This window comes from Oncorhynchus keta, chromosome 17, assembly GCF_023373465.1.
Source record: "Oncorhynchus keta strain PuntledgeMale-10-30-2019 chromosome 17, Oket_V2, whole genome shotgun sequence".
Classification (NCBI taxonomy): domain Eukaryota; kingdom Metazoa; phylum Chordata; class Actinopteri; order Salmoniformes; family Salmonidae; genus Oncorhynchus; species Oncorhynchus keta.
The window spans coordinates 21,708,380-21,736,374 of record NC_068437.1 but is presented as its reverse complement, the minus strand read 5'-3'; the positions used below and the strand labels follow the sequence as shown (position 1 = coordinate 21,736,374).

Genomic DNA, 27,995 nt, shown 5'->3' with positions numbered 1-27,995 from the left:
TGTGTGTGTGTGTGTGTGTGTGTGTGTGTGTGTGTGTGTGTGTGTGTGTGTGTGTGTGTGTGTGTGTGTGTGTGTGTGTGTGTGTGTGTCTGAGCATATGTAGTGTGTGGGTTGGAGTGGCAGTGTAGTATGAATGTGCATAGACCAGTGCAAGAGAGGGGGTCAGTGGGTTTATAAGCAGCGTAAAGGAAGATACAGGGAAAGGGGGACACCTAGTCAGTTGTACAAATGAATGCATTCAACTGAGATGTGTCTTCTGCATTTGAACCCAAACCCTCTGAATCAGAGAGGTACGGAAGGCTGCCTTAATCGACATCCACATCTTTAGTGCCCAAGGAACAGTGGGTTAACTGCCTTGCTCAGGGGCAGAACGACAGATTTTTACCTTGTCAGCTCGGGGATTCGATCCGGCGATCTTTTGATAACTGGCCCAACGTTCTTACCCGCCAGGCTACCTGCCGTAAACCAGAGAAAGTTGGACTGTAATCAAAGTGCTAAAATACAAATATGCACTTAAAAAAATAAGTTGTGTTCTGAACTAGAAATACCAGTGACAGCTTTAGTCAGCGCTCTACAGAATATGATATCTGTAAGCAGCTATTCCCAGCAGACTTGAAGTGATTGATGGAGGATACACACTGAGCTGATTGTAATGAAGACTGTGTCTGGAGGAGATGTCTGATAACAATAATGTAGCCTATTTATCCTATTTATCCCAAAAAATACACTTTTTTATCACTGTAACCTTAAATGTATTTATTCTAATAATTTAAAATATGATTAATTTGTTTGACAATGGAAGGAATTACATTTCATTTAATGATCTAACATAATTTATTCTCAACTGTTTATAGCTAGCTATTTACCCATTCATGATGTATTTCATAAATGTGATAGGAATAAAATGAGCAGCTCTCTCTGCCTCTCAGCCCTCAGTGCAAGTCATTTGAAAGCTGCCTCATTCATAACATTCATAACATCACACGATGTCCATGAAAATGCCAATGGACCTGAGTTGGAGTAGGTTTTTATAGAGGAAACAATATCTCTGTTTCCTTTGATAAAAAGAGAGGCTATTGGCTCGTTGCTGGTTTGAATGGGCCGGGATCCATTTGACTGTTGCTGTGAAAGAATCCTCTTGTTCTGGGCACCAGCAGACTCCAAGGTAATCTGAGATGCAGTAGAGGGACAAACACTGAAGCAACTACCCTCTCATGTTGTATTTCTTCCTCTATTCTCTCACTTCTACCTCCACCTTTCACCACTGTATTGATATTGGTAAGTGCCATTTGCTGGCCCACCAGAATGCGTAATCCTTTGACAGGAAGTGTGTTTATGTGTGCTGATTGAGCTTGGCTCTGGGTGCCAGGTTGGGTTGGGTTTGTGGTCCTGTGTGCAGCCAGAAGAGGGCATGGTTCACTCCACTGAACATCACAGCCAGGGATCACGTCGCCTGGGCAGATGTTATCAGAATGATACAGTGGAGTTTATTTGCTGTTTATTGCTGTGGGATTTGTGGCATGCTGCTGTATTGTAACTGAAGCAGAGATAGCAGCAGATTCCAGCAGACATTTAGTTTGTGTGTTTCATATCAGCTCTAAAAAGTCATTTTTTTAATTCCACAAACCTTTTTTCATAATTTCTCCCACCATCGGTCAATGTTATGTTCCATTATGACATTAATCTCAATGGCATTCTTCAGTCAGATAACTCCATACCTAGCATTCCATGTTCCCTTTATACTAAAAATGCACCATCAGGCTGATGAATTCTGATGATTCTCTTGTCTGGTAAAAATACATGAAAAATACATATATTCCATAGATCAATAATTGACATTCTTTATCTGTCAACCCCTGTGTTCTGGACTGAGTAGTCTAGACCTTTAAAGACAATTAGGATGTGATGAGCGGTGAGAGGTTGAGGAGGAACTATTTGAGTCAATTCCCCTCACTGTCAGTTCAGTAGTCATTAAATCCCATTGTGTTTCAGCATAGCAATCTGGTCTGGAGCTCCTAGACTCCTACTTATGCTACTGCTGCTTCCATAGCAGGTCAATTATTTCCACTAACCCAAGTGCTGTAAATGAATCATTGGGAAAAGTTTTTCTTTAACAGTTGTAGACTGTGTGGTTTTTGGTACTTGGAGAAGGGCCTCTAATTCTCCACAGATTGACCATCACAGTTTAACAGATTACGTTCTGATTGTTCTGCCTAATTGGTTAATTGTTAATTATTGCAACTAATCACAGTGCAAAATGTATTTTTTTTATCCAAGATGGTGACACTATTTCTTTGTTTTCAAGCACTTTGGAGGTTTGCAATGAGAGAATCCTGAGCCACAGAAATGTTTTGGTTGTGTTGCTAGTTTATTTGAATGGCAGTATACTGTACATGCTGAGGGAGGATGACAATTAACCACCACAGGATCAGATAACAAAAGGGACAGTGAAGATATCATTGGTTATGGCCATAAAGCAGCAGTAGGCAGCAGGCAGCTGATGGCTTCTTCAGTAGAAGTGTGTGTCTCTACAGTGGAATATTCATTCACTTCCCATAGGTAGTGCACAATGGACTTAAAGCATTAACGATAGAAGGAGGTACGTTTAATATTTGTTGTGGCTGTGTTTTATTTGGGGCTCTGCTTATGGAAACATGGGCTAAGGAATGGAAAAACCTTGGCGGTAAACTGCCAAATGCCCTGCTGGGGGTATTCGGCAGAGAGATCAACACAAAAAATACATGGTACTACTACTATAAGTGTTCTTTCTGAATAGCAGCAACAGCAACAACGTGGAAGAAGGTATCTGCTTTCTGCATTGACTAAGCTCATTCAGAACCAGCCTATTCAGTTAGTTCACCCGCCCTCCCTCTCTCTCCTCATTCCCCATTGAGCTATTTGTGTTCTTACAGTGGATTGCTCACTGAGATGGAACAGTCAAGAGGCATTTCGACGTCATAGCCTCAGCCGGTGGTAACTTGTGGAATTGACACCAGCTGGAACGCGATGTACGGTATAATTAAACTAATAATAAACTCACCAAAAGGAGAAACGTCTTCACTGTCAACTGAGTTTATTTTCAGCAAACATAACATGTGTAAATATTTGTTGCAACATAACAAGCTTTAACAACTGAGACATAAACTGAACAAGTTCCACAGACATGTGACTAGCAGAAATGTAATAATGTGTCCCTGAACAAAGGGAGGGGGGTCAAAATCAAAAGTAAGAGTCAGTATCTGCTGTGGCCACCAACTGTATTAAGTACTGCAGTGCATCTCCTCCTCATGGACTGCACCAGATTTGCCAGTTCTTGCTGTGAGATGTTACTCCACTCTTCCACCAAGGCACTTGCAAGTTCCCGGACATTTCTGCGGGGAATGGCCCTAGCCCTCATCCTCCGTTCCGACAGGTCCCAGACTTGCTCATTGGGATTGAGATCTGGGCTCTTCGCTAGCCATGGCAGAACAGTGACATTCCTGTATTGCAGGAAATCGTGCACAGAACGAGCAGTACGGCTGGTGGCATTGTCATGCTGGAGGGTCATGCTAGGATGAACCTGCAGGAAGGGTAACACATGAGGGAGGAGGAAAACCTGCTACAGAGGGCTCAGGATCTCAGACTGGGGCAAAGGTTCACCTTCCAACAGGATAAGGACCGTAAGCACACAGCCAAGACAACGCATGAGTGGCTTCGGGACAAGTCTCTGAATGTCCTTGAGTAGCCCAGCCAAAGCCTGGATTTGAACCCTCCTTGCTGCACATCCAACCTGACAGAGCTGCAAATAAGAATGGGGGAAACTCGAGGCTGTAATTGCTGCCAAAGGTTCTTCAACAAAGTACGGATTAAAGGGTCTGAATACTTATGTAAATGTAATATTTAAAAAATATTTTTTTTTTTAATAATTTTGCAAAAACGACTGAAACACTGTTTATGCTTTGTAATTTTGGGGTATTGTGTGTAGATTGATGAGGGGGGAAAAACAATTCAAGCCATTTTAGAATAAGGCTGTAACGTAAAAAAAAAAAGAAGAAAAAGTCAAGGGGTCTGAATACTTTTACGAATGCACTGTAACTGCGAACAGGGAACTTGGGCCCAGGCCCCTCTGCCTCAAAGGGAGATAGGGACAGATGGAGAGGTGGGAATGGAGAAAAGTGCGTAAAATATTTGCATAGACATTTACCCACAAATCTATTCCATTGTTTCTTCTCCATTTCTCCCAGTCTCTGGCACGGAGAGGAGAAATGAGGAGAGGAGCCCCTGGCCTGTGTGGGTTGATCTCATCCTCTCTAAATGAGGGAAGTTGTGTATCTCCAGCCATTTCAGACCCTCCCATTAACCATCAAATGCAGTTAACATTGATTCAACTTTGGCACTGGCGAGAACATGGGCTTTATGAGGGATGACAATCAATCAATCAAATGTATTTATAAAGCCCTTTTTACATCAGCTGATGTCACAAAGTGCTGTACAGAAACCCAGCCTAAAACACCAAACAGCAAGGAATGCAGATGTAGAAGCATGGTGGCTAATGACTCCTCACTAAATCAAGGTAGGTGTAATTGGCTTATCATTAGGTTCTGGCAATCATCTATTGCTTTATATCTAGTTCCATTACTGAATTATCCCTAAAAGTGCAAACATATTTTCAGCTAAAAAGCACCGACAGGGGTCATTGGTAATGATTGCAAAGATACACTGTCTGTTTTTTAAAATTTTATTTCACCTTTATTTAACCAGGTAGGTTAGTTGAGAACAAGTTCTCATTTGCAACTGCAACCTGGCTAAGATAAAGCGTAGCAAGTTGACGCACACAACAACACAGAGTTACAATAAACAAAACTTACAGTCAATACAGTAGAACAAAAGAAAACAAAAGTCTATATACAGTGAGTGCAAATGAGGTAAGTTAAGGAAATAAATAGGCCATGGTGGCGAAGTAATTACAATATAGCAATTAAACACTGGAATGGTAGATCGGCAGAAGAGCAAAATAAATAAATAAATACCAGTATGGGGATGAGGTAGGTAGATAGATGGGCTGTTTACAGATGGGCTATGTACAGGTGCAGTGATCTGTAAGCTGCTCTGACAGTTGGTGCTTAAAGCTAGTGAGGGAAATGTGAGTCTCCAGCTTCAGAGATTTTTGCAATTCGTTCCAGTCATGGGCAGCAGAGAACTGGAAGGAAAGACAACCAAAGGAGGAATTGGCATTGGGGGTGACCAGTGAGATATACCTACTGGAGCGCGTGCTATGAGTGGGTGCTGCTATGGTGACCAGTGAGCTGAGATAAGGCGGGGCTTTACCTAGCAGAGACTTGTAGATAACCTGTAGCCAGTGGGTTTGGCGACGAGTATGAAGCGAGGGCCAACCAACGAGAGCGTACAGGTCGCAGGGGTGGGTAGTGTATGGGGCTTTGGTGACAAAACGTATGGCACTGTGATAGACTGCATCCAGTTTGTTGAGTAGAGTGTTGGAGTGTCCAAAGAGGGGCCAGAAGTATACAGAATGGTGTCGTCTGCTTAGAGGTGGATCAGAGAATCACCAGCAGCAAGAGCGACATCATTGATGTATACAGAGAAGGGAGTCAGCCCGAGAATTGAACCTTGTGGTACCCCCATAGAGACTGCCAGAGGTTCGGACAACAGGCCCTTCGATTTGACACACTGAACTCTATCAGAGAAGTAGTTGGTGAACCCGGTGATGCAATCATTTGAGAAACCAAGGCTGTCGAGTCTGCCAATAAGAATGTGGTGATTGACAGTCGAAAGCCTTGGCCAGGTGGATGAAGACGGCTGCACAGTAATGTCTCTTATCGATGGCGGTTATGAGATCGTTTAGGACCTTGAGCATGGCTGAGGTGCACCCATGACCAGCTCTGAAACCAGATTGCATAGCGGAGAAGGTATGGTGGGATTCGAAATGGTCAGTAATCTGTTTGTTAACTTGGCTTTCAAAGACCTTAGAAAGACAGGGTAGGATAGATATAGGTCTGTAGCAGTTTGGGTCTAGGGTGTCACCCCCTTTGAAGAGGGGGATGACCGCGGCAGCTTTCCAATCTTTGGGAATCTCAGACGACACGAAAGAGAGGTTGAACAGGCTAGTACTAGGGGTTGCAACAATTTCGGCAGATAATTTTAGAAAGACAGGGTCCAGATTGTCTAGCCCAGCTGATTTGGGGCGGCAGGGTAGCCTAGTGGTTAAAGCATTGGACTAGTACCCAGAAGGTTGCAAGTTCAAATCCCTGAGATGACAGGCTGCCCCTGAACAGGCAGTTAACCCACTGTTCCTAGGCCATCATTGAAAATAAGAATGTTCTTAACTGACTTGCCTAGTTAAATAAAGGTAAAATAAAACATTTGTAGGGGTCCAGATTTTGCAGCTCTTTCAGAACATCAGCTATCTGGATTTGGGTAAAGGAGAAATGGTGGGGGCTTTGGCGGTTTGCTGTGGAGGGTGCCGGGCAGTTGACCGGGGTACGGGTAGCCATGTGGAAAGCATGGCCAGCCGTAGAGAAATGCTTATTGAAATTCTCAATTATAGTGGATTTATCGGTGGTGACCGTGTTTCCTAGCCTCAGAGCAGTGGGCAGCTGGGAGGATGTGCTCTTATTCTCCATGGGCTTTACAGTGTCCCAGAACCTTTTTTAGTTAGTACTACAGGATGCAAATTTCTGTTTGACAAAGCTTGCCTTCGCTTTTCTAACTGCCTGTGTATATTTGTTCCTAACTTTCCTGAAAAGTTGCATATCACGGGGGCTATTCGATGCTAATGCAGAACGCCATAGGTTGCTTTTGTGCTGGTCAAGGGCAGACAGGTCTGGAGTGAACCAAGGACTATATATATTCCAAGTAAAAAAAAATTGAGAGGGGCATGCTTATTCAAGATCGTAAGGAAGGCACTTTTAAAGAATAGCCAGGTATCATCTACTGACAGGATGAGGTCAATGTCATTCCAGGATACCCCGGCCTGGTCGATTAGAAAGGCCTGCTCGCAGAAGTCTTTCAGGGAGCGTTTGACAGTGATGAGGGGTGGTCGTTTGGTCGCAAGACCCATTACGGATGCAGGCAATGAGGCAGTGATCGCTGAGATCTTAATTGAAAACAGCAGAGATGTATTTGGAGGGCAAATTAGTTAGGATGACATCTATGAGGGTGCCCGTGTTTACTGATTTGGGGTTGTACCTGATAGGTTCATTGATAATTTGTGTGAGATTGAGGGCATCAAGCTTAGTTTGTAGGATGGCCGGGGTGTTAAGCATGTCCCAGTTTAGGTCACCTAGTAGCACGAGCTCAGAAGATAGAAGGGGGGCAATCAATTCACATATGGTTTCGAGCGCACAGCTGGGGGCAGAGGGAGGTCTATAGCAAGCGGCAACAGTGAGAGACTTGTTTCTGGAAAGGTGAATTTTTATAAGTAGAAGCTCAAATTGTTTGGGTACAGACTTAGATAGTAATACAGAACTCTGCAGGCGATCTTTGCAGTAGATTGCAACACCGCCCCCTTTGGTAGTTCTATCTTGGCGGAAACGTTATAGTTAGCAATGGAAATTTCAGGGTTTTTGGTGGTTTTCCTAAACCAGGATTCAGACACGGCTAAGACATCTAGGTTGGCAGAGTGTACTAAAGCAGTGAGTAAAACCAACTTAGGGGGTAGGCTTCTAATGTTAACATGCATGAAACCAAGGCTTTTACGTTTACAGAAGTCAACAAATGATAGCACCTGGGGGGTGGGAGTGGAGTTAGGCACTGCAGGACCTTGATTAACCTCCACATCACCAGAGGAACGGGGAGAAGTAGGATAAGGGTACGGCAAAGATTATACGAACTGGCCGTTGCACGTAAAAGGAGCAGCTTTCTGGGCACGATAGCATAGATTCAAGGCATAGTGTACAGACAAAGGTAAGGTAGGATGTGAGTACATTGGAGGTAAACCTAGGCATTGAGTAATGAAGAGAGAGATATAGTCTCTAGAGATGTTTAAACCAGGTGATGTCATTGCATATGTAGGCGGTGGAACAACATGGTTGGTTAAGGCATATTGAGCAGGGCCAGAGGCTCTACAGTGAAATAAGACAGTAATCACTAACAAGGACAGTAATGGACAAAGCATATTGATATTAGAGAGAGGCATGCGTAGCCAAGTGAACATATGGGTCCAGTGAGTGGTTGGGCTGGCTGGGGACACGGTGATTCAGACAGTTAGCAGGCGAACAAGCTAACAGTTAGTAGGCCGGGGCTAAACAAGCTAGCAGCTAGTAGACCGGGGCAAGCTAGCAGTTAGCAGGCAGGGTTAGCAAGCAAGCAGCTAGCATGGGCTAGCAGTTACAGACCGGGCAGGTAAGCTAGCAGTTAGCAGGCCGGCAGCTAGCAGTTAGTAGACCGGGGCAGGCTAGCAGTTAGCAGGCCGGGTTAGCAAGCAGTTAGCAGGGGCTGGCAGTTAGCAGACCGGGTTAGCAAGCAAGCAGTTAGCAAGGGCTAGCAGTTAGCAGATCGGACAGGCAAGCTAGCAGTTAGCAGACCGGGCCTGGCAAGCTAGCAGTTAACAGACCGGGTTAGAAAGCAAGCGGATAGCAGGGGCTAGAAAGTTAGCCTTTGCGGGACGTCGCGATGGGGGTAAGTCTGTTTTTGCCTCTTCGTGCGGTGACGTCGATAGACCAGTCGTGGAATTAGTAGGGTTCCAAGTAGCTCTAGGTATCTAGCAGGCCTAGCTGGTTAGCATAATGGGCAGTGCCTGATGGGCCCGTTGGAGTCCTCGGGCAGATTATGTCGGTATTCCAGTCGTAGGGGATCTGCGGGGTTCCATGCCCCGTACCGGCTGTATAAGGGGTCCGGATATTATAGCCCAGGAGTATGCTTCGGTGGTAGCTTGAGCCCTGGCCGGGCTAAATTGGTGCTTGCTCTGGGATGGAAACACTAGCCAGGAGTAGTCATCCGGGATTGTGGTTAGCTAGTTGTGAAGATCCAGATGAAAATGTTCAGTTTGCAGTAGGAATCTGGGGATATAAAAAATAACAGGTCCGTTATGCTCTGGTGAGAGTCACGTTGTTCGAACTGATGAGAGCTTTCCGAGCTGAAGGTTAGCTGATGACCTAGCCACCGTGCTTTTACACCTCCATTGTTTGCTGTTTGGGGTTTTAGGCTGGGTTTCTGAACAGCACTTTGAGATATCAGCTGATGTACATATAAATAAATTTGATTTGATTTGATGACCGGTTAGCTGATGACCGCTGGCAATGGTTTGCTGACTGATAGCTGGTAGTTAGCTGGCTAGCTTCAGTTGAGGGGGTTCCAGATCCAAAGTAAATATAAATACTTTAGGGAAAAAAAAAGCAGATCCACACCACATTTTGTGAGGCGGGTTGCAGGAGAGTATTTAAATGTTCAGGTTTAGCTAAATATTTTAAAGGATATGCGACCAAAAAGAGGTAAAACGATATACAAGGGACACGACAGGACAAAGACGTCTGACTGCTACGCCATCTTGGATTTAGTCTGTCAAGCAGTAACACTTATTATTTTATGAACCTTTTGTTACCTAAATTGTTTAAATTCCCACAAATAAGCATATATGTAAACATTTTCACACATTTATAGTAACATTTGATGTTTCAAAATATGTATATACTGTATATTTATGTTTTTCATATTATGAACAGATATTTTGATACATTTCATCCATAGCTACTTTTTATGAACATTGTTATGTTATTCATTCAAAGTGTTGTGTTTCTGTGATGGACAGAGGCTGAGAAATTGGCGATTTAGCAAATCTTATATACCGGTACGACCTAAGAGGGCCATTGATAAGGGCATCAGACCTCAAACTGCTATGATCTATCAACTCAGTTCCAGTTGCATCTGAAAGATGTATAGAAACATTGACTGAAAGCAAAATATGTATTTTCTTTTCTTGGTGTTATTTTTTCATTGTAATGGCCCACAGGGGCCAAATCTAGGTGGCTTCATATCTGCATATTGTCAGGGTACATACATCTACCTCTGTGCCAAATTTGGTGCTTTTTTTCCCTCACAAAGTTTACTATTGAGACCACATTTTCAGCTTAGCTGTGCACCACTAGTATACAAAATAGAGATTATATTCCATTGCTCCATATTGACACATGAAATTGTGGTACATGATTATTTAGGACTAGTTGCTTGACAAAGTCCTATAATTTCAGAAGGACCAGAAATTATTACATTTTTGGACAAAATTGAACCCCTTTAGTGCTTTTAGGATTGTGTGTGTGTGTGTGTGTGTGTGTGTGTGTGTGTGTGTGTGTGTGTGTGTGTGTGTGTGTGTGTGTGTGTGTGTGTGTGTGTGTGTGTGTGTGTGTGTGTGTGTGTGTGTGTGTGTGTGTGTGTGTGTGTGTGTGTGTGCTGATGGTAGCTGGTTGCTATCTCCCTGCATGCGCATATTGATAGTAGGTACCTCTGTCATTCCTTTCAGTCTGTCTGAGCAGATAGGCCTAAGGTCAATGGGGGCCAGTATGGGTTAATCACATCAGGAGCCCAGTAATTTGACCTTTGGCATGCAACCAGGTGACGTATAGAGGGTTTGGAGACAACTCACAGGAGCTCTTCTGCAGTTATATTGGCTTAGTTGATTAGGATCCCCATGCTGCTCATGCATTAGCTACTCTTCCTGGGGTCCACATAAAACGTACAAATACATGACAAAGTACAGAGCAGTAATAGACAAGAACAACATAAGATATGACATTAAATTCAAAATAAATAAAAAATGTTTTTATCTAGGAAAGACAACAAGAGGCAACAAAAATACTATTTAAACACTTCATATATACATATTCATATTCATATTCGTATATACAGTACAGTTAAATTAGATCTTTAGAAAGAGGAGAGGCGCTGTGTTACAATATGTTTTTTTATCCGTTTTTTTTATAGCTAAGCTTGCTTAGCCATGACGGACCCTCCACCTCCAAATCGATCCCGCTCCAGAGTACAGGCCTCGGTGTGACGCTCATTCCTTCGACGATAAACACAAATCCGACCATCACCCCTGGTGAGACAAAACCGAGACTCATCAGTGAAGAGTACTTATTGTCAGTCCTGTCTGGTCCAGCGATGGTGGGTTTGTGCCCATAGTCGACGTTGTTGCCTTACAGCAGGCCTACCAGCCCTCAATCCAGCCTCTCTCAGCCTATTGTGGACAGTCTGAGCACTGATGGACGGATTGTGCGTTCCTGGTGTAACTTGGGCAGTTGCTGTTGCCATCCTGTACCTGTCCCGCAGGTGTGATGTTCGGATGTACCAATCCTGTGCAGGTGTTGTTACTTGTGGTCTGCCACTGCGAGGACGATCAGCTGTCCATCCTGTATCCCTGTAGCGCTGTCTTAGGCGTCTCACAGTAAGGACTTTCCGATTTATTGCCCTGGCCACATCTGCAGTCCTCATGCCTCCTTGCCACATGCCTAAGACATGTTCACGCAGGTGAGCAGGGACCCTGTTCATCTTTCTTTTGGTGTATTTCAGAGTCAGTAGAAAGGCCTCTTTAGTGTCCTAAGTTTTCATAACTGTGACCTTAATTGCCTACCGTCTGTAAGCTGTTAGTGTCTTAACGACCGTTCCACAGGTGCATATTCATTAATTGTTTATGGTTCATTGAACAAGCATGGGGAAAAGTGTTTAAACCCTTTACAATGATCTGTGAAGTTATTTGGATTTTTACAAATTATATTAGAGTTTTCTGAGTTTAGATTTAACAATGGTTAGGCATTTTCAACACAGAAATGTTTCATAATTTTTTTTTTTTTTTCATTCCCCGAAAAACATGTACATACGACCAGTAACTAACAGACACGTACAAACAATGACTACATCTCATCTGCCCAGACCCGCCTGCTCACATCCCCATCCCTAATGCCTGTATTATTTTTTGACATTTTTTGTATCAATGTGTTTTTCTCAGTCACCCATGATATTTAAATATTCCAATAATATATCATTCGATTTTTCCATTGTGCCAATGATGGTGGATTAATTGACTTCCAAGTGTTTAGTGTATGTTATTTTCAAATGAGTGATGAGCCCATTGGTTATCTCACTACATATAATACATATACTCTCTGAGTTCTATTGGATAAGTAACTGTCCAACCATGTGATGTAAAGCCATAATAAGTGAGTTTTTACAATAGCAAATGATGATCATGTGGAAGCCTTAACAGTTTCCTAACAGGTGCATGTATTTTCAGATTCACTTCTTGAGTTATCTCTATCTTTATCACTACACGCAGAAGGTAAAAGCACAGAAACAATGTTTCCAGCTTACATGTTCATCTTTGTTTAGAGAGTCACGATTAATGATTAGAAGTATGATGTCTATGTGTCATTTGAATATTTATATTCACAAAACTCTCAGTATCTTGATTAACTCCGCATTGTAGAAGTGATCTTTAACATTTAAACTCACTCTCTATCAGTATTGGCAATCATGGCTTGGTCTGGTGCACAACTTTAGAGCTTTTAGCCAAGTAACATGTACAGTATAGGGAAGACAGTGAATAATCCTGGTCCACTGGAAATAGCAGTGGATAGATAGAATAACCCATGCATGGGGAGCTGTGCAACCCTTGGGCCTCTCTAGCCCAGTCAGTAGAGATGGCTGCATCAGCCAGGGACTGTGTAGTGTGATGGTCTGTGAAATGACTGTGCCGGAGCACCACCCATCAGTACTCGACTCTGTCTGTCCCAACTGACAGATCCTATAATTAAAACAGAGACACTAATTATTCTGGAGGGATATGTCAGCCATGGTCACGAGTTCAATGCATGACAGCTTGTGTGTTTTGAGTGTATGTTTGAGTGAGTTACTCACTGTGTTTAGCTCTGTGGCGTATGTGGATGTGTGGTGTCTGTTAGCCAGTTACTGAATGTGTGCGTGTGGAATGGTAAAGAGATTGTCTGTCTATCTGTCTGTCTGCTGAGAGCTCTGTGACACACAGGGCCTCTGTAATTAGCCTGTAGAAGGATTACTGCTATACCCACTAGAAAATGGTTTAGCTTACACTTCAAACACCTGCCAGGGGATCAAACCCATACCTCTCTGCCTCGTCTGCCCTCCATTATATACTACTGACCATATGTCCATTTACACTAAAGCAACTATTTAACATACTTGATGCAGTCTGATGCAGTTTTTGCACTTTTGGCTAATTTGTTGCTAATTTGACTGAGTTCCGGGCTAATACTCCATAGCAAAGAATCATCAAACGTGAAGGTTGAGCGGACAAATCAAATGTTATTTGTCACAAACACAGTTTAGAGCAGTTCAAACGTGTAGTTGAAATGATTGTATACTAGCTCTCTCAACATTGCAGTACAATAATCAATAATAAAGAGTCAAATCTAAAATAACAAGTAATAGAAGAGGTCACAGTAACAGGCTGATAAGAATGACGACTAAACCTTTTTTATTGGTACTATGACTCTACAGTGGTCCAAACTACATTTCCAGGCTCCACAGAGATGTCTTGCTGTTTTCATATGAGATGTGTGTAGTGAGAGAATACGAGGTGGGAGAGAGATTGCCGTCCCAGCAGCTAACAAATTCTCTTGCTTTTAGAGTGGAAGTGTGAGGCTCATCACTGAGACATGACGATGGAGCGTTGAAGAGTTAATTGACTGGGATTTCAGCTTAGACTGCAGGGGTGGCTCTCCGTTCCTGTTCCATTACCAAATCACATGTGGTGTATCGTTCTGACCAGCATTAGGGACAAAATGCATTAGTAAAGGATGTGAGTTGCAGAGTGAGATTCTGACTAATGCCCGTCATTATTCTTAGCCTTTGTCTCAGTCCTTGTTGTTAGATCAGCGTTGAACAGGCTCATATTTTCATCATACTTGTGATTTGGTAACCCAAAGTACTTTCATGTGATTGACAAAGTGACTGACTTTATCGGTCTGGAATGCTTATCATACAGATGTAGGATCTTAATTTGATCACCTTGTTGCAGGAGAACTTTCCTGCAACACAGTAAAGTTTAAACATGTATTATATCTGAGGTTTAAAAAGGCTTCTGAAGTTTGTAATTTCCACTTTTAAATTTCAGACTTGATTTTCCCTTATGAAAAATCAATCCCTTCAAAAATGTCCATTAAATATAATCCACAAAATAATTCACATTTCCAGTTGCTGCAAGATAATTTTCCTAATGTAGAAAACTGGCTCAAATTAAGATCCTACATCTGTAGGTTGTGCCCAAGATAGTGCTGTAAACTTTTAACAAACTTGTGTCTGTTTCCATAGGAACTGTGGTGATGACGATGACAGCAGAGGATGCTGATGACCCCCGGTTGCAGAACGCGGTGCTGCGTTACAACATCGTGAGGCAGTCGCCCGATAAACCCTCACCCAACATGTTCTACATCAACCCAGAGAGCGGCAACATTGTCACTGTGATCTCCCCCACGCTGCTGGACAGAGAGGTGAGTGTGCTGGGCTGGGCTGGGAGCCTCTCCAGACTGATCTAATGGGGCCTCAAAACACTGCTGCTGTCTCACTTCCTCACTGCCTCACTGTCTCACGACCATGATGTTTTAAATCACTGTTGTTATTGTCAGTAAAGAGACTGTAGATAGGTGAATGAAGGAGGCGGGAGAGGGGGTCACTGTGCTGGGGAGATGAGGGGGGTAAGGGAAGGCGGGGGGTGATTTCTGTGGTGCATTCTAATGAGCAAGCGGAGGCAGGATCGCCCCATTCCTTAACTGGAGCGAGACAACGGCATGATTGCTTTTTCAGCGGGGTGACGAATGCCAGAACATCGATTCACTGTGCTCGTGGAAGAGGAATATTAGCTGTTGTCAGACACTTAGAGCTTGGTTTAATTGAGGTGATACACACTTATCCACCAGCATCGGCTGTGTCCAACAAGTCCAACAGAAACCTCTCAGCTGGAACAGGGAAATCACTATCAAATGGCAATGAGTGGATCTCTGAGCTATAACTCTCATAGATGATTAATTGATAAATGTGTTAGTACTGTGTGTAATTCAAACATTGAGCGCCTGGTCTGTGTGCTCATGAAGGATGCTATTGATTTCTGTTGAGTTAGAAATTGCATGATTAGTGGGTTGTATTGAATGTGATCACCCCTTTATGATGGAAACACTAGTAAATGATGGAAACACTTTAGTAAATGAGGGATACAAAGTATATTGAAAGCAGGTGCTTCCACACAGGTGTGTTTCCTGAGTTACTTAAGTAATTAACATCCCATCATGCTTAAGGTCATGTAAAAAAAAGCCATTATTTTGGCTCCCATGACAATGCACCCATCCACAGGGCATGAGTGGTCACTGAATGGTTTAATGAGCATGAAAATTATGTAAACAAGGGATAGGCAACTTCAGTGCTCGGTGGCCTGATTGGTGTCACACTTTTGCCCCAGCCCCAGCTAACACACCAAAAATCAACTAAATCATTGTCTTTAGAAGCCTTTTTAAACATCGAATACACTGCAAGTTTGCACTACCTGCTGAGCAGGAACATTCTCCAGAACACAAGAGATCCTACATCTGTATCTTCTAGGTGTCTGGAGAGCTTTAAACCTTGTCTACTTCAGCAGATACTCAGAAGTATGTATCACCCTCCGTCTGGCACACCAAACTACTTTTTTTTGCTGGATGAAAAACATTGTTCCTCCACCCTGTAAATGCATTGGACATAATTCAGGTTGAGCTGTAAGTGTATTTAGATGGACCCCATGGTACCACAGGAGGCAAAGCAGTCCATCGAAAATTGGAAAATCTATTTTGTCACATTGAAATCAAGTTGATTTTCCCTCCACCACTCTCACTCAGGCGTTAAATTCTGTCTTGATATGCACATCTATGTCCTCCGTATCTATTTTTCCCTCCACTTTGTCTGCTCCTCTCTCCTCTCTTTCTGTCTCTCACTTTTTGGATCAATGGCAGAATATATTTTTGACAGCTAATATCGTACACAGAAGGGGCCATTTTCCTAGGGGCTGTGAAGTAGCATATACTGTATGTAGCCCATCAGACAGGAAAGACAGACTTTAGAGATCGGCCTAAGAGCAGTAGTCTATCAGTAGTCAATCTGATGGACACACAGCCTCACAGACGCTGGCCAGAACTACACAACACTCTCATGCTCAGACATTTCAATCATGGCAAAATCAATTGGTTAACATCAAATGCTTTCACTTGATCTTCAGAAAGGAATCAACTTTAAGCTGCAGTGGATGTAAAGGTATGTTTGCATTGTTAAGCCGATGTACTACACATGGCCTTTCCAGTGGCAGATGTGATAGGTTGATTTGACAGGCACAATGTGTGAGTTATACCAGCTGTCTGTCAGATTGATAGCCCTGAATAATGGGCTCTGTGTGTGTTTTTATGTGGGTTTGTGTGTGCCTACGTGTATATGTTTCATGTTAGTGTTTAGAGCTGTTGTCTCAGTCTCCTGGCTGTGGTGCATTGTGATTAATGGACTTTCCAGTCCATTGTGCTGTCACGGCCTGCCTCCGCTCGTCAAACGACCAACCTCCCCTCCCCTCATCGCGACTATCCTACATCCTGTCCACAGTCATCAGTACCTGGAGCACAGCAGAGTAGAGCCTCCTCTCTCCTCTCCTCCGACAGACAATTTCACCTTGGACCTGCCCAGGACCCGGAGGCCATCACTCTTCAGCACACAGATGCACTGTCAGCCCAAGCTTTATCTGGCCTACACCCCTGTTTCAGTACCAGTCAGCTTTTCAGATGAATCGGGTTCATCGCGTGTGGTCATCATGGCACTGTGAAGTTTATCAACTCTCTGTGTGGTGTCCCTGCAAAAAAAAAGAGGTGAAAAATGATTATCCCCTATTGATGTCACTTGTTAAATCCACTTCAATCAGTGTAGATGAAGGGGAGGAGACGGGTTAAAGAAGGATGTTTAAGCCTTGAGATAATTAAGACATGGATTGTGTATGTGTGCCATTCAGAGGGTAAATGGGCAAGACAAAGTATTTAAGAGCCTTTGAATGGAGTATGGTAGTGGGTGCCAGGCACACAGGTTTGTGTCAAGAACTGCAACGCAGCGCAACAGTTTCCTGTGTGTATCAAGAAAGGTCCACCACCAAAGGACATCCGACCACCTTGACACAACTGTGGGAAGCACTGGAGTCAACATGGGCCAGCATCCCTGTTGAACAAGTCCATGTCCCGACTAATTTAGGCTTTTCTGTAGGAGTGGGGGTGCAACTCAATATTAGGAATGTGTTCCTAATGTTTGTACACTCAGTGTACATTCCCACATTCCTCTATCATTTTAAATTATTCAGTTCAATTATATGGTACATGCTGTGTGCATGTACCATATTTAGCGAAGGCTTTTGGTCCAGACTTGTCTCCACTCATCTCCCCTCATTACAGCCTGTGATTCCTGCTGAAGCACGATGAAAGGTCAGCTGGAGGTCGTGTGTATAATGATGTGTTGCTACTAGTCTCCTCTGGATCTCCTCTGACCCATGCTGCTGCTGCTCTGAGGATGTATTGCACTCTGAGTGACTGACAGGTGTCGTGTAGTGTGTTGCTATGCTCTTAAACCCATTGGGGACCTCCACGATGGTTTATAATGCCAGCACTTTCAGTAGTGAGGCTTGTGTTCTGTTGCTTAAGCACAGAGCAGTGTAAAGCTCTTTCGGTTAGCACAAAGCAGTGAGTAGTAATGCACATATTATTAAATGTGAGTCAAAAAGAAAATAACAAAATGGAAAGTCATATTTGCTTCTAGTATGTGCCAATAAAAAGTAAATGTTGTAGGTTTGAATCATCAACACCCTGCTATGATTATTTGAGCAGCTCTGATATGTTTCAAGCTGTGTCTTTAATCTAGTTTACTCTGCAATGGCTTTGCCAGGTGTCACTGACACACACACGCACGCACACCCGAACACATGTATACATACACACATACACACACACACACACACATACAGAAAGGCAGACTAATGTGATTGAGGAAGTAGTGATGGGGGTGTAGATTACGGTGTACAGGCCCATGGTGCTGCTGGTCTGGCTGGGACCTAACTGGTGTGGGCAGACTGTTAATGATGGTGACTGTGGATTTCTAATTCTCTCTGGGCAATCTGGGACCTGTCACTGGTAACGGCAGCCAATCGATATGCCTGGCAGACCCTCCTCCTTCTCTTCCATACGGATGAATTACAAAGAGCCAAAATCAACGTTCAAATCAATGTCCTCCCTTTGTGGGGTCTGGGGAGCAGAGGTCCACATTCACTGTTCTTGAACATGACCTATCCTGAATGCTCCAATGCCTCTGTCTGTCCGGCCATCCGTTCATTCGTCTATCCATCTGTCTGAGTTTAAACAGATGGGTTATCAGAGCTACTTGTTAAATTCATATCTCAGACACAAAATAACACTTAACAAGAAAATGGTACAATAAGAAGACATTTATTTAAGAGTGACAGGAGGACAGACAAATGTTATTTTCTGGGTTTGTTGTACCTGTGTATCTATCTCGTTATAACCAATCATGTTGATACGATGGCCATGGTAGCTGGTATTCCCCTTCGTTCTATGTTCTTGATGTGACAAATGGATGTTTACCTTCCATTTGTCACCGCGGTCCTCCTAGTTAGTACATGAAGGTACATGGTATGGATGGAAACCGCTCAGCTTGATCAGCAGTACATAATGAGTAATTAGTTTTGACCTTGCCCGTGTGATCTCATCATGGTGTTTGGGCTGATAAGAAAGCAGTGCTTGTGAAATGGTTTATTTGGCTTATGGATGAGAGAGGCTGTGTGTGTGTGTGTGTGTTGTGGACTCTGGCTTTGACAAGTTGTCCTCATCACAAGTCTACCATTCATTCTGCCTGCCTGTCAGTTTTTCCCTCTCCCAATAATGCTTCCTCAATTCCTCACCTCTCTCTCTCGCTCCAACTTTAATATAATAATAATATATGCCATTTAGCAGACGCTTTTATCCAAAGCGACTTACAGTCAAGCGTGCATTTTAAGTATGAGTGGTCCAGGGAATCGACCCCACTATCCTGGCGTTGCAAGCACCATGCTCTACTAACTGAGCATCTCTCTCTCTCTCTCTGTCTCCACCTCCGTTTCTCAGCGCTTCACTTCGGACATCCAATTACTCCCGGGTCATAGCGTAGTGATTTCATTCAGAGCAGCAGCATTCACCCTCGCCCTCAAACAGCCATTCAAATTACCGCCCCGCCTGTCCTCCACCGCCCGCAAAATGTTGTTTTCAGACATTCCTCGTCCGCCACCTAATCTGATCCCTCAGACATAATTGAATGTCAGTCGCCACATAAAGATTCCTTCCTCTCCTCAATTAGCAGCTGCTTCCCTCTGTCACCACAATGAGACAAAGCAGACAGAAAAATATTTACTCTTCCTCCAGGTAGGGGAGAGAGTTATTATATTATGTCATCTATATGCAAATAATACATCGGCGACTTCAATTGGTAGAATGTCATTACTGCAGATCTGATGTGTGCACTCCAGTTTATAAACTCCCCTTTATTTCCCTATTATGATCCAGAGATTGAGGCACCTGGCTTCAGAAATAGAGTTGTGATGCTCTAAAGGGAGCTGTGAAGAGAGGGAGAGAAGGAGTGGCGTTCTGAGAACGGAGGGAGGGGTTCTTCTCTGCTGCCTTACTCTTTCCTTTCTCCCTTTTCTCTTTCTCCTTCTCTTTCTCTCCTCAGCCCTTTCATCTTCTGACATCGTAATGCACCTTTAGATTGGCTTCTTGGGACTCTCTATGCTTCCAGGCTGCCTATGATCAGTGTACACTCTTAGAAAAAAAAGCTGCTATCGAGAACCTAAAAGTCTCCTTTGTCTGTCCCCATAGAAGAACCCTTTGATGAACTGTTTTTGGTTCCAGGTAGAACCCTTTTGGGTTCCATGTATTATTATTTGACCCTGCTGGTCATCTATGAACATTTGAACATCTTGTTCTGTTATAATCTCCACCTGGCACAGCCAGAAGAGGACTGGCCAACCCTCATAGCCTGGTTCCTCTCTAGGTTTCTTCCTAGGTTCTGGCCTTTCTATGGAGTTTTTCCTAGCCACCGTGCTTCTACACCTGCATTGTTTGCTGTTTGTGGTTTTAGGCTGGGTTTCTGTACAGCACTTTGTGACATCAGCTGATGTAAGAAGGGTTTTATAAGTACATTTGATTTGATGTAAAACCCTTTCCACAGAGGGATCTACATGGAACCAAAAATAGTTCTACCTGGAACCAAAAAGGGTTATACCTGGAAACAAATATGATTATCCTATTGGGACCCTTTTTTCTAAGAGTGTATATGCGGTTTATGGCCTTTCATTGTTATAATATGTGCCATTTGTGAGTTGGACACAAAATACAGATTATCTAGAAGACAAATTAACTGACCTGAGATAAGAATCACCTATTTTACTACTTTACATCAATGTCAATTAGCATCTAAGAGAAATGGGTCAGTCCACATTCAACAAACACTCTCTTTGATTTATCCTTCCTTATTCCACCCTTTTCTCACACACCCACACTCCTTTTCTCTGACACACAAGCACACACATTGTTGGACACTACTTTGTCTCTCATACTATTTGCTCTGATACTGGTTCTCTAGAGTCTAGGAGAGTGAAGTACTATGCTGAATCTATTCCATGTAAGCAGATGCTTCACTCACAAGGTCCTGATCGTGCAAAGCCTTTCCTGAACTGATCCTAGGGCTATGGTGTGATGTTTGTGTGAAAGTAAGATGTCACATAGCCAGTGTGCCAGCGGTTGTGGACAATGCCCCCTGTCTAGATCCCCCTCTCGCTCTGGTGGGATGAATACGGTGGACACAGTTCACAGACAGTGATGGAATATGGCACCCCCCTGGGCTCTCCTCTTCTACTATCCTCCTCCCCTCTGCCGCCCTCCTCCATCACGGCTCTGTCCAGTTGCATTAGGTCGGAAATGAGATTCCACTAATTAATTAGATCTCGGAGTGCTAAAGATGAAGATTACATCCCAATGAAGGTTAGGAGTGTCAATCACTTTTTTTTCAAGCTGTGAATTCCTGTAGATAAATTGAGCCCCCTGGGTATTGTGGGTTGTTCATCTTTTCTTGTTCTTCTTTTAATTAATTGAGTCTCACAGACAGAGTGGCTCAGTCAATAGGAGTCTGGGACAACTTAGCCCACATCAGCATTGTCTTCTCCAGAGGAGAACAGAGAACATGGATGGAACAGAGAATAGGGAAATGAAGAGATGAGAAATATTGCCATTAAGAGACAGATGGAAGAAACTGACAGGAATAAGGAGAGAGAATCGTCGTGAGGGAGAGAAATACACTGAGAAGGAGAGAGAATCGTTGCGAGGGAGAGAAATGCACTGAGAAGGAGAGAGAAGCAGAGAAAGACTGAGTGACTTCATTAACCCCACAGAGAACTGGAGAGCACAGTATAATTTACAATAGATCTACATGAATCATTTAAAGCAGACCCACTCTTGATGTTGACGTGTTGCGCTTACTTGAATGTCATTTTCCTGTAACAATATGCCTATAAAACTAACCAGGTACTGTGCAGACGTATTCCCCTTGACTGAGCAGTACTGTAATTTGACAACTGTTGTGAAGTTGAAGCTATCAGGAAAAAAAATTGCCAAAGAAAATACTTATTTATGTACTATTTCAAAGAATCAAATGTATTTTTTTCAATTTGGCATAATTCATTTGGGTCCCAAAGCCAATGGCTATTCACTAATATCTCCTTCCTTGGACAAGAGAACATACAGTATATGCTATGAGCTGGTGGGTTTCCAGGAAATCTGGCACCGGCTCTCAATACTTCAAGTACACATCTTTTATTTTTCAAATGGCAGAGGAGTAGAAGCAATTTAAGAGCAATCTGTCCAGAGAATGGCTTAATATAATGGGTAACTGTCATCATAAAAAGCGGACAGGTAAGTGGTAGCCTCCAACTCTCAAGTCAAGGTTGTTACTTGCTAATTCAGAATAAATGTCTCAAATTACCTTGTGCCCTTATATTCTGAAAGGACATGGAAAGCTGGGCATTATAAATATCCCTAGTCCCAATAATCAATGTGTATTAGTGCCACGGTAAAGTGAGGCCATGGCTGAACGGCAAAGAATAAAATGCCACAAAGTGATGTGGGCCATATTCCATTGCAGTACCAGGCAAAAAAGGGTATGTTCTCTACTCAGTGGTGAATTGGAAGTCTGAACCTACTGCAGTTAGTGCTTATCTTGGTAGGGATTGTGGTTCAGTCTAGTGTTCCTGCATGGATGTATGGGTACATCTGAGGACGAAGCAGAGATAGGCTATCTGACAGGATTAGGACGACACTCAGATGACCAATGAACTGAGAGATGGTCCCCTGACTTGACCAGATGTGAAGAGAGAGAAGGAAAGTGTATCTTTCCTATGTTCTCAGCATTGTGTATTTGTATTTCTCTCACCACCATGGTCCTTTACTCAGAGATGAAGACAGGATTGTTTCAAAGCGTGACAATTTGGTTCACTGATCACCGTTTTCTTCTAGTAATTGGTAATAGTGTGGCTTTACATTGCCTATTACTGTAACCCGGTCCGAAGATGCAGTAGAATAAATTGTCTGCTAGCAGATATTGGACTGCTATTGGATATTCGACTTTTCTCCACACCAAATACCAACATACACATACAAACAGCAACCCTCAAATGCACACAAACAACGGCTACATCTCCTCTGCTCACACCCCCCGTCCCTAGTGCCTGCATTATTGTTTGCCACATGGCCTTAAACTGTACTAATTTGTTTTTCTCGGTTGCCCATGCTTTTTAAATATTTAAGTACATGTATTAATGATGACAGATTGATTGATTTCCAAGTTTTTAGTAAATGTTTTTTCATGACAAGATCATTTTGTAGCCCATTGTGTCTCACTACACCCCCCATATGCCATGTCTTACAAATGCAAACAGGCGGATTAAAAGTAAGTTTACGTTGTAATACTTCTGACAGCCAACTTTCTAACTCATTTTTAGTATTACACTTAAGACATGACTCTGCCATTGTGCTGTAGCATTAGTGAATTTTGTCTCCTGTATAATACATTCTATACATTATTAGTTTATACTGGATTAAGCGTAACTTTTCATTAATTGTCATTTCTGGTAGTTCCTCCCAACATTCCCTCCATGTTGTGCCAACATCGTTTATTTAAGTCTTGTATCCAATAGTAAATGTTTTTAAGATATATGCTCTCTGCAAGGTTTTGTACATCTTCACTATCATAAGAACATCATTTTCTCACACAAATACAATTCACCAAAGGTCTAAAAGATTTCAAATCGAAATGTTGTGATATGTAACTTTTAAGTTGCATGTATTTGAAAAACAAAATACATAAAAAAAAAAATCTACATTGGTCAGTCAAAAATGGCCTTTGAATTCTGTCATGGAAATAAATGTATTTCATATTACCAAGTCATTTACGGTTTCTATGCCTTTAGAATTCTGAAAAACTATCCAAGGACTGTTCCATAGGGTTGTGCTTTTAAGGGACTGGTATTGGTTCATGTAGAATACGTTTCATTGTCTTCCATATTGTTGTAGTGTTTGTAACTCTGAAGTTGTTCGTGTTCTTAGCTTTATCCTTTTGAAAATAAGAACAAAAATATGATTGGGATGAGCATCTTCAATATGTACCCACTGTTCCTCTTTAGTGCACTAAAATATATGTTACAAGAAAAATCCCTGGGTGGTGAGTTGATACAATTCCAAGTCTGGGAGGTTAAAAACCCTCTCAGACAGACGTAAAACTTTCCTTTTTATTCAATTAATTATATTTGCCATACGAAGTCTTATGAACGAGGATACTTTTTTAAAGAATGTCTTTGGTGGGGTAATTGGTATTACCGAAAATAAATACAAGAGCTTTGGGAGACATGCCAGATTTATTCTACCTGTATGATTTATGGGAAGATTATTCCAATTTGTAATGAACACGAGGGGAGACAGAGAGCTGGTTTCAAGCACATGGCGCAGCAGGTGTTTATTGCAAAGGACTACAGGAGGAGGCAGGTAGCTGGGTCCAGGGGAAGGCAGAAGGTCATACACAGAGGATCCAAAAGGGCAACAGTACAGGCAGGGAAAAGGCTAGTAATGTAGTCCGGGAGATCAGGCAATAGGTAGAAAACAGGAAGTCCAATAAGTTAAAGTACAGGCAGGGAATAGGCAAAATGGTTCGTTAGTGAAGCAGGCAAAAACTATCATACAAGGGAGGAGTAAATCAATACCTCACAGTGATAGGGTGCAAAGAACTGAACAAAATAGTGTGTGATAATGACATACAGGTGTGTGAACAGGTGATTAGAATTCGGGTGATTGGGATTTGGAGAGTGTGCTGCGTTCAGGGGATCTACGTGTTTGAAGCTATGAATTGGAAGCAGACGTTACACATTTAATTACTACTGCTTTCATATTGTTGAGTAATGAAATTATATTTCCATTACTTATATTTATATACAGTACCAGTCAAACATTTGGACACTCCAACTCATTCAATGGTTTTTCTTTATTTTTACTATTTTCTACATTGTAAAATAATAGTGAAGACATCAAAACTATGAAATAACACATATGGAATCATGTAGTAACCAAAAAAGTATTAAACAAATCTAAATATATTTTATATTTGAGATTCTTCAAAGTAACCACCCTTTGTCTTGATGACAGCTTTGCACACTCTTGGCATTCTCTCAACCAGCTTCACCTGGAATGCTTTTCCAACAGTCTTGAAGGTGTTCCCACATATGCTGAACACTTGGTGGCTGCTTTTCCTTCACTCTGTGGTCCAACTCATCCCAAACCATCTCAAATGGGTCGAGGTCGGGTGATTGTGGAGGCCAGGTCATCTGATGCAGCACTCCATCACTCTCCTTCTTGGTCAAATAGCCCTTACACAGCTTGGGGGTGTGTTGGGTCATTGTCCTGTTGAAAAACAAATTATAGTGGCATATCGCTGCAGAATGCTGTGGTAGCCATGCTGGTTAAGTGCGCCTTGAATTCTAAATAAATCACAGACAGTGTCACCTGCAAAGCACGCCCACACCATCACACCTCCTCCAACATGCTTCACGGTGGGAAAAACACATAGGGAAATCATCCGTTCACCTACTCTGCGTCTCACAAAGACACAATGGTTGGAACTAAAAATCTAAAATTTGTACTCATTAGACCAAAGGACAGATTTCCACCAGTCTAATGTCCATTGCTCGTGTTTCTTGACCTAATTAAGTCTCTTCTTCTTATTGGTGTCCTTTAGTAGTGGTTTCTTTGCAGCAATTCTACTATGAAGGCCTGATTCACACAGTCTTCTCTAAAGAGTTGATGTTGAGATGGGTCTGTTACTTGAACTCTGTGAAGCATTTATTTGGGCTGCAATCAGAGGTGCAGTTAACTCTAATGAACTTATCCTCTGCAACAGAGGTAACTCTGGGTCTTCCTTTCCTGTGGCGTTACTTATGAGAGACAGTTTCATCATAGCGATTGATGGTTTTTCCAACTGCACTTGAATAAACTTTCAAAGTTCTTTAAATTTTCCGTATTGACTGACCTTCATGTCTTAAAGTAATGAAGCTTGTTGAGAGAATGCCAAGAGTGCGCAAAACTGTCATCAAGGCAAAGGGTGGCTACTTTGAAGAATCTCAAATATAAAATATATTTAGATTTGTTTAACACTTTTTTGGTTACTACATATATGTAGATATGTGTTATTTCATAGTTTTGACAACTTCACTATTATTCTACAATGTAGATATTAGTGCAAATAAAGAAAACCCCTTTAATCATTACTGTAGGTGTGTCCAAACAAATTGACTGGTACTGTATTTGTCACTTATTAAGCATCCTAAGTGTTTCATATTTTTTGTGGTCCACTTAAAGGATTGCAGTAGATCGTAAGTTATTTTTTATTTTTCCTATTGCCATTATTTCGTTTTTTTTCCACGAGTATTCTGAAAATATTTTTAGCATGTGGGGCATTGAGTTTTCAGTGTTGGTTCATTTACAGTGCCTTCTGAAAGTACTCAGAACCCTTGATTTAAAAAATAAAATAAAAAATACATTACAGCCTTACTCTAAACTGGATTAAATATAAAATAATATTCTCAGCAATCTACACACATTTGTAAAAAGTAAAAAACGGAAATACCACATCCTGTTTCATTTGATCATCCTTGAGATGTTTCTACAATTTACCTATGGTAAATTCAATTGATTTGGACACGATTTGTAAAGGTCTATATATATACAGTGCATGTCGGAGTGTAGTGGCTTCCTTTCGTCTTTACCATAGCCACTGCCCAAGCCTGAAGCGGGGTTGTTTGGTACGCATACAGTCCACACTCAAGGTTTCCAAACGGCCAAACATTCCATGACATCCAGGGATATGGTGCAACAAAATGTTTATTCTTCTTATATCTAACAAATAAATGAGTCTCCAATCAACTTAAAGCACAAAATACTTGATATGGAAAATACATATTATGACCTGTATGTCTGTATGTCTGTATGGTCAAAAAACTATACCGCTCCCGCATCTAGCAAGGACTCCCTCTCCCGAAGGCCCAACTTCCTGCCTTTATCCTAACACACTTACCACAATACAATGAACAGGCAAGAGGGGGGGCCAAATGGCTGAGTTACACTAACAACAAATGAATATAACTCAATCAGGTAAATATAAATCATAAAGGTACGTACCTAATATTTCATCATTTACATTAATATTTAATATATTTACACAAATATACATGGAGCTCCATATGTTCGGTCTTTTATACAAATATGTCCAAATCGGCTCTAACACGGAGCAAAAACCAAGCCATGAGGTTGATGGAATTGTCTGTAGACCTCCAAGACAGGATTGTGTCAAGGCACAGATCTGGGGAAGGGTACCAAAAAATGTCTGCAGCATTGAAGGACTCCAAGAACACAGTGGTCTCCATCATTCTTAAATGGAAGAAGTTTGAAACCACCAAGACTCTTCCTAAACTGAGCAATCGGGGGTGAAGGGCCTTGTTCAGGGAGGTGACCTGATGGTCACTCTGACAGATCTGTAGAGATGGGTGAACCTATGGTAGAGTGGCCAGACGGAAGCCACTCCTCAGTAAAAGGCACATGACAGCCTGCTTAGATTTAGCCAAAAGGCACTTAAATACTCTCAGACCATGAGAAACTGGTCTTATGTAACCAAGATTGAACTCCTTGGCCTGAATGCCAAGTGACACGGCTAGAGGAAACCTGGCACCATCCCTATGGTGAAGCATGGTGGTGGCAGCATCATGCTGTGGGGATGTTTTTCAGCGGCAGGGACTGGGAGACTAGTCAGGATCGAGGCAAAGATGAACAGAGTAAAGTACAGAGAGATCCTTGATGAAAACCTGCTCCAGACCGCTCAGGACCTCAGACTGGGGTAAAGGTTCACCTTCCAACAGGACAACGACCCTAAGCACACAGCCAAGACAAGGCAGGAATGGTTTCGGAACAAGTCTCTGAATGTTCTTGTGTTGCCCAGCCAGAGCCCGGACTTGAACATGATCGAACATCTCTGGAGAGACCTGAAAATAGCTGTGCAGCAACGCTCCCCATCCAACCTGACAGAGCTTGAGAGGATCTGCAGAGAAGAAATGGAGAAACTCCCCAAATACAAGTGTGCCAAGCTGGTAGCGTCATACCCAAGAAAACTCAATGCCGTAATTGCTGCCAACAATGTAAATGTGATATTTCAGTTTTTTACATCTTTAATACATTTGTAAACATTTCTATAAATCTTTTTTTGCTTTGTCATTATGGGGTAATGTGTGTAGATTGATGAAGGAAAATATAACATTTAATCGATTTTAGAATAAGGCTGTAACGTAACAAAATTTGGAAAAGGTACTGATGCCTGTTATTTTTGGGTCCTGTCTAATTATTTCTGCAATC

General features: G+C 42.3%; 1 protein-coding gene across 2 annotated transcripts in view; it reads left to right on the top strand.

Moving 5' to 3' along the window:
* The window catches only part of cdh13 (cadherin 13, H-cadherin (heart)), a 620,914-nt gene that overhangs the window by 409,643 nt on the left and 183,276 nt on the right, over positions 1 to 27,995 (top strand). For both annotated transcript variants that reach the window (XM_052465701.1, XM_052465703.1), the window contains exon 7: positions 14,278 to 14,456. In XM_052465701.1, coding sequence (XP_052321661.1) covers positions 14,278 to 14,456 — 179 coding nt within the window. The remainder of the gene's footprint in view (positions 1 to 14,277; positions 14,457 to 27,995) is intronic.